At 42.7% G+C, this 8,074-nt stretch overlaps 1 protein-coding gene across 1 annotated transcript in view; it reads right to left on the bottom strand.

The window, feature by feature from the left end:
- Window positions 1-4,488: 4,488 nt before the first annotated feature.
- Window positions 4,489-8,074, bottom strand: part of vipb (vasoactive intestinal peptide b) — a 7,206-nt gene continuing 3,620 nt past the window's right edge. Inside the window, exons 5-7 of the mRNA XM_079857746.1 lie at window positions 7,662-7,793; window positions 5,315-5,356; window positions 4,489-4,745 (exon numbers count right to left, since the gene is read on the bottom strand). Of these exons, the coding sequence (XP_079713872.1) occupies window positions 5,353-5,356; window positions 7,662-7,793 (136 nt within the window). The 3' untranslated portion in view covers window positions 4,489-4,745; window positions 5,315-5,352. The remainder of the gene's footprint in view (window positions 4,746-5,314; window positions 5,357-7,661; window positions 7,794-8,074) is intronic.

Raw genomic sequence — 8,074 nt, forward strand, 5'->3', positions numbered from 1 at the left:
CCCCCTTCAGGTGTGTGTGTGTGTGTGTGTGTGTGTGTGTGTGTGTGTGTGTGTGTGTGTGTGTGTGTGTGTGTGTGTTATCTCAGAATAAACCCCCGACAGGGTGTGTGTGTGTGTGTGTGTGTGTGTGTGTTATCTCAGAATAAACCCCCTTCGGGTGTGGGTGTGTGTGTGTGTGTGTGTGTGTGTATTATCTCAGAATAAACCCCCTTCGGGTGTGTGTGTGTGTTATCTCAGAATAAACCCCCATCAGGTGTGTGTGTGTGTGTGTGTTATCTCAGAATAAACCCCCTTCAGGTGTGTGTGTGTGTGTGTGTGTGTGTGTGTGTGTGTGTGTTATCTCAGAATAAACCCCCGACAGGGTGTGTGTGTGTGTGTGTGTGTGTGTGTGTGTGTGTGTGTTATCTCAGAATAAACCCCGACAGGGTGATGAGGAATGAGAGGGTCTTCCATCAGCCTGAAGGGAGTTTATTCTGAGATAACACACACACACACACACACACACACACACCTGATGGGGGTTTATTCTGAGATAACACACACACACACACACACACACACACACCCCTGAAGGGGGTTTATTCTGAGATACACACACACACACACACACACACACACACACCCCCTGAAGGGGGTTTATTCTGAGATAACAACCGGCTGGAGGATGTACATTATTCTGCTTATTACACGGCTACTTTCAACATAAGTAAATAATTAGACACAAAATATTTACTTATTTGAAATATTTTATTAGGTCTATAAACGCAAAGCTTCCGCGGAGAGAGCAGTTTCAGCGGCGACTTCAAAGAAACTAGACGGACATTTACACAGAATTTCACCACATAAATAATTACGGAGATCAGAGATATTGATTTTAGATAATGAGTCCACGATACTGGATGACATAATTAAATAACTGTACACAAAATACTGATTCGACTGAGTTTTAATATTTTATTAGCTCACCAAATGCAAAACTTCCAAAAAGAAAAACTAGCGTTCCTAGCGAGTGTATAGCGCTGCTGACTTCAGGGACCCGGATGAGCCTGTGTTTCTGTGTTTCAGCGGCTGTTATCTATAATATACCTCTGGATGGTGCGATTGACCAATCAGAATCAAGCATTCCACAGAGCCGTGTAATAAATCCAGTTAAAGCAACACCAAAGATCTTTTGTACCTTAAAATAATGTTTCCAAAATCATATCAGTGGTTCATCAACTCGTAACAGGGTGAACGGCACTTCTGCATTCGCTTTGCGGCCCCTTATCGGCTATAACCGCACTGTGCAAGTTTGCCAGATCGGGTAATGGATCTGTAGTTCGAATGAGACATAAGAAACTACAAATCTGACTTGCTTTACGGCAAGCGTTATAATGTCATTATTTTGTTTTTCTTCGTTTCTGATGTCGCAATACATCATACGTTCATAAAATCATGCAACATACTCTTCCATGTCTGTGGACATCGTTATTTCCAAAGCCGGTGCTGGATAAACAAATAGCGTGCGTGCGACGGTAGCAAGGGGGTAATCCATCGGCCGGAAACCGAAGCTTCCCCGGGCGCCGCCATTGATTAGCAGACCATCCCCTGCTGTTAGCATTCCATAGACTCCCATTCATTTTGGCGTCACTTTGACAGGGAATAACTTTACATCTGAGGCGTTTAAAGACTCCATTTGTCCATTATTTATTTCTAAAGAAACATGAAAATGTATAAAAGGCTCCATTACCTTGTATCTTATGTTATGACTCTCTGTCGCACAGTAGAGAGATTACCGTATGGACAGGAGGAGAAGCTCACGGGTGATCGGGGGGACGTGGAGGCAAAATGACAAAATTATTAATCAGAATACGTAGCAAAAGTTGCTCCTGCTCCAGCTCATGGACACCTCCTACTCACACTCTCCGTCTCTGCAAGTTTCGGAAGGGAATGATTCAGATTTCTCTCGGCACAGCTACTAGAAGACAGACGGGTTGCTCACGTCACATCTACGTCGTCAAGCTCAGTGTGAGTCTGCGCAGTCGCTCAGCCATCAGGAAGAGAGAGCTTCTAATTGACTTCACTTTTCTCCGTTGAAGTCTATGGGGTCGCTGTGTCCATTTCTTTTACTGTCTATGGACGGTAGGCTGCGATAGGCTAAATTATTTACGACAGCGGTAATGGACAATTCCGCTTCCAACCTGTAGGGGGACCGAAGAGGAAATGTGCTTTGGTGTTGCTTTAATAGTTGTGTCCCAAATGATGCACTATACACTATGCACTTAGTCTCACACAGTAAGAAAAGAAATCATGTATAGAAAAAAAAAGATGCATTATTATTTTATCGTAATCGAGAGATTCCCACCCCTAACTTAAATGGCTGCGTCCTACTCTTGAGTAGGTACTTATTACTTCACAACCTCTAAAAAAGTATGTTCTTTATAGTATGAATGTGTGTAGTATGAATCCCTGCATCTCAATGTTCATACTATCCATCCTAAACAGTGTGTGAGATTAGAATAATTGTGTCCCAAAGCATAGTATGTTAAAAAGTGTGCCAGAAGTCCCCGGATGGTCTACTATTTGGATCCATGCTCACTATAAAGGCTAATATTACCCACAATCCATTGTGCTTTGGAAGAGGATTCAGTTCAGAACTACAAACACAAGTTCAAAGTGTTCAGAAAACTACAAAAATGGCGGATATGCACGACCGACGCTTATCTAGAGAGGTTAGATAAAGGGGTTTGAGTGACTAATAATCAACATTTAAGCTGATTTAAAATATTTATGTAATGTTATCCATGTTATATTTCATCTGCAACAACGTGAAACTTTATAAACATCCGTTTGGCCATTAACTTTTAAATGCTTCATTATGCATTAAAATGATCAACGTGCTTCTGCATTTCTCTCCGAAATTAAATTAAATTAAATTAATTTAAATTAAATTAAATTAAATTAAATGTGGAGGATTTTATCTTTGACGAGATGATTGACAGGTCAGTTTACGTGACGGGATGCGTGTAACTAAGCGACAGAGAGCAACCGTTAAGGACGTTATTTTATGACGTTATAGTGTGTCCCAAAGCTTGTCTACTCTTCTGCTACACACTCAAAAGTATGCACTTTTTCTTTACAAAAAGAGTACTTTTAGTTAGTATAAGTAGGCAAATTGAGACGCAGTATGTACGCAAATGTAATCTGGACGTACTACATCCGCCATGATGTCATGATCATGTGACCTACCGCCACTTCACTGCCATTGACAAATCCTCTCCCGTGGCCTCATGGGATAGTAGTGTCCATCGTATGCACACTTCAGATCTCAAGTAGATCATCCGTGTACTGTGAACTCACATACTTCTTTTGTCACTTACTGTTTTTCGCCTACTATGGTACAGAAGTATGTGATTTCAGACGCAGATAAGAGTTTATAAGGATATTTTGTCTGAAAGCCCCGGCTCTTCCCCTCCTGTGTGTCCAACTTTGTTTTTTCAGTTCATTAAGAGCATCATCCGGGTGTTTAAAGTGCACTTTTTCTTTTGGGAACACACACTGCTCACACTGTTTAACCTACAAAACGGTATCGAACAGTGCGTGGATTGGGATGCACTTATTGTCTTGAAAAAGTTGCATTTTTATCACAAGTTTGTGCAAATAGGATGTTCCATGCATACTGGAAAATGTGCCTACTATCCAGCCGATGCAAACTAGTGTGTGGTCGTGTAGAATGATGCTCTTCCAGAAACAGCCGGGGAATTATCGCCCTCTGCTGGTCAGATGCTGATACAGCGGTCATAACTGAATCAGAAAGCTTAGGGTTTAAAGCAGGGCTATTAGTTCATAGTTCATAGGGATAGTTCACCCAAAATTTTTTACTTTAATTTATTTAAATTAAGTTGTCCCAAACCTGTATGAGTTTCTTTCTTCAGCAGAAAAAAAGAAGAAACTCATACATGTCTGGAGCGACATGAGAGTGAGTAAATGATGACAGAATTTTCATTTTTGGGTGAACTATCCCTTTAACTAAAACTGAAACCATTATAAATATATTTATATTTTTGTTGCTTGAAATAAAATAAAGGTTAACTGAAATAAAATATAAAAAACTTTGACTGAATAAAATAAAAACTATTAAACATGACAAAAACGCACAATTACTAAAACTTAAACTGAAATTAAAATGAAAACAACATTGTCAAAACTTCACAGAAAACGACTATGTAAAGAAACACTACGCGTGTATTGACTGAACACGTAACACACATGACGTCACCGCTTTTATAGTTTACACAGAGACGATAACTTCAGAAACGTGCACTTTAAAACCAGTTTTCAAAAGTTTGTGTTTTCAGACTCCAAAATGACATTGTGGTGTAAATAATCGGCCAAAACGCACAAGTTTTCCAAGTTTTTAAACGTCCCCTTAAAGAATCTCATCCAACAAAGATTTTTGGAAGTGGATCACAGAGTGAAGGAACAACAGAGACAGACAAAACTGTTTTTACAAACATGATCATCTTTATTGGTCTGATTACAGTGATCAAGAGTGACTGCAGTCAAAATAGATTTCTATAGACACAACAGCATCACTCCAGTCGAGCACAGACGGGACGCGTCGTTCACGCGAGGGCACAGGAGTCAGACGGGCTTCAGTCTGTGTTGTGTTGAGTGCCGTTAATTCAATCTCAGCCCATAATAGATTGTGTAAAGCTTGGATATATAATGATGGCGAAGTCTTGAAGCTGTGCCGTCCATGTCACCTACAGAAAACAAACTTTATTTAGGGATGCACGATATATTGGCCACCATATCAGTATAGGCTGATATATGTTCATTTTGAATGTTATCAGCTTGAATAAAAATGTGTCTGATATATTAAAGCCGATAAATAATGTATTATTTGCTTCCGCTGAGACTCTTCAGATGCGCACTGTTCAATATGATGGTTTTGAATTGCTTGAAATATGATTGGAATCACTTCAAATAAGCAAAATACAGTAAACATGTGCAACACAAGTCATATCGGCTACATAACATTATAATTGTGTCTTTGGGACAATGGATTTTAATGGTGAGACTTTTGTTTTTGTAATCACGCTCTCAAAAATTATATAAAATCTGGATTTAGATTTATCGGCTGATATATCGGTTATCGGCTTTCAAATGTAAAGAATTATCGGTTATCGGTATCGGCCAAAATGTTCATATCAGTGCATCCCTAACTTCTGTATGTGATTAAGAAAGGATAAATCGATTCTCAATTCCTAATTCAATAAAACAATAGCGTGTTGTTCTGGACGGCGTGTGTGAACAGATGTGTGACACTTACATGTTGAAGAGCACAGGCAGCGTTTGAGCATGAGTGCATCACCTAAACACAGGTCATAAGAGATCATAAGGTTTATATAATGAAAAACAAAATGCATTCAGACGGGAAAATAGTGTGTGTTTGCTTGTAGTCTGTGTGACTCCTTCAGTGTGTGTTACGGCTGCACGATTGCATTTACATGTAATCGCACTTAAACTGATTTGGCTTATCGCAATTTTGAAATCACAAAGGCTGTGATCATATTTATTTTATTATGTGGTGTGTGTGTGTGAGACGCCCTCTGGTGTTCAGATGGATATGTTGTGTGTGTGGTGTCTGTGTGAGCGCCCTCTGGTGTTCAGATGGATATGTTGTGTGTGTGGTGTGTGTGTGAGTGCCCTCTGGTGTTCAGATGGATATGTTGTGTGTGTGGTGTCTGTGTGAGCGCCCTCTGGTATTCAGATGGATATGTGTTGTGTGTGTGGTGTGTGTGTGAGCGCCCTCTGGTGTTCAGATGGATATGTTGTGTGTGTGGTGTCTGTGTGAGCGCCCTCTGGTATTCAGATGGATATGTGTTGTGTGTGTGGTGTGTGTGTGAGTGCCCTCTGGTGTTCAGATGGATATGTTGTGTGTGTGGTGTCTGTGTGAGCGCCCTCTGGTATTCAGATGGATATGTGTTGTGTGTGTGGTGTGTGTGTGAGTGCCCTCTGGTGTTCAGATGGATATGTTGTGTGTGTGGTGTCTGTGTGAGCGCCCTCTGGTGTTCAGATGGATATGTGGTGTGTGTGTGTGTGTGTGTGTGAGTGCCCTCTGGTGTTCAGATGGATATGTGGTGTGTGTGTGTGTGTGTGAGCGCCCTCTGGTGTTCAGATGGATATGTGGTGTGTGTGTGTGTGTGTGTGTGTGAGCGCCCTCTGGTGTTCAGATGGATGTGGTGTGTGTGTGTGTGAGCGCCCTCTGGTGTTCAGATGAATATGTTGTGTGTGTGTGTGTGTGTGAGCGCCCTCTGGTGTTCAGATGGATATGTGGTGTGTGTGTGTGTGAGCGCCCTCTGGTATTCAGATGGATATGTGGTGTGTGTGTGTGTGAGCGCCCTCTGGTGTTCAGATGGATATGTTGTGTGTGTGGTGTCTGTGTGAGTGCCCTCTGGTGTTCAGATGGATATGTGGTGTGTGTGTGTGTGTGTGTGTGTGTGAGCGCCCTCTGGTATTCAGATGGATATGTGGTGTGTGTGTGTGTGTGAGCGCCCTCTGGTGTTCAGATGGATTTGTTGTGTGTGTGGTGTCTGTGTGAGTGCCCTCTGGTGTTCAGATGGATATGTGGTGTGTGTGTGTGTGTGTGTGTGAGCGCCCTCTGGTGTTCAGATGGATATGTGGTGTGTGTGGTGTCTGTGTGAGCGCCCTCTGGTGTTCAGATGGATATGTGGTGTGTGTGTGTGTGTGTGTGTGTGTGTGTGTGTGAGCGCCCTCTGGTGTTCAGATGGATATGTTGTGTGTGTGTGTGTGTGTGTGTGTGTGTGTGTGTGTGAGAACTCCCTCTGGTGTTCAGATGGATATGTGGTGTGTGTGGTGTCTGTGTGAGTGCCCTCTGGTGTTCAGATGGATATGTGGTGTGTGTGGTGTCTGTGTGAGTGCCCTCTGGTGTTCAGATGGATATGTGGTGTGTGTGTGTGTGTGTGGTGTGTGTGTGTGTGTGTGTGTGTGTGTGTGAGCGCCCTCTGGTGTTCAGATGGATATGTGGTGTGTGTGTGTGTGTGTCTGTGTGAGCGCCCTCTGGTGTTCAGATGGATATGTGGCGTGTGTGTGAGCGCCCTCTGGTGTTCAGATGGATATGTGGTGTGTGTGTGTGTGTGTGTGTGTGTGTGTGTGTGTGTGTGTGTGTGAGCGCCCTCTGGTGTTCAGATGGATATGTTGTGTGTGTGGTGTCTGTGTGAGTGCCCTCTGGTGTTCAGATGGATATGTGGTGTGTGTGTGTGTGTGTGTGTGTGTGTGTGTGTGTGTGTGTGTGTGTGAGCGCCCTCTGGTGTTCAGATGGATATGTGGTGTGTGTGTGTGTGTGTGTGTGTGTGTGTGTGTGTGTGTGTGGTGTCTGTGTGAGTGCCCTCTGGTGTTCAGATGGATATGTGGTGTGTGTGTGTGTGTGTGTGTGTGTGTGTGTGTGTGAGCGCCCTCTGGTGTTCAGATGGAGCATTTACTCCCGATCAGCCGCTGCACTGACAAACTGCACATAAAATAATCGCAGCCTTTGCCAAATCGCGTGCGCTTTCATTGCGATTATCGTGCAGCTCTAGTGTAAGCCAGTGTGATGTTTGCTCCTGTTTTATCGCACTAGTAGTAATAGTGACGCTTGCCTCCCCTTTGAGTCGTACCTCCTTTTCCCGGCCAGAACTGAGTTGAGGTATTTCTTGGCCGCCATCTGTTTGCGGTAGCGGCTGTAGTTATCGGTGAAGACAGCGTCTGAGTGCCGTTTCACAGGCGTCTGATCCACAGCCAGCTCATCACTACAGCACACACACACACACACACACACAGGAGAACACACACAACACCTCATCATTAACAGCGTCAGCGAATCAGCAACATTCATCAGTTTAACATCCATCATCTATTATATGAACATCTATTATCAAGTCTAGTCACCTTTATTAATATAGCGCTTTTTACACTACAGAGTGTTTCAAAGCAGCTTTACAGAGATAACAGGAAAATAATGCAACAAAGTTTGTTTCCAGAAGAAAATAGCGTCATAGTCCAGCTTAAGTTCACTGATAGTTAATTTTTG

The sequence above is a fragment of the Squalius cephalus genome (assembly GCF_949319135.1).
Source record: "Squalius cephalus genome assembly, chromosome: 22".
Taxonomy (NCBI): domain Eukaryota; kingdom Metazoa; phylum Chordata; class Actinopteri; order Cypriniformes; family Leuciscidae; genus Squalius; species Squalius cephalus.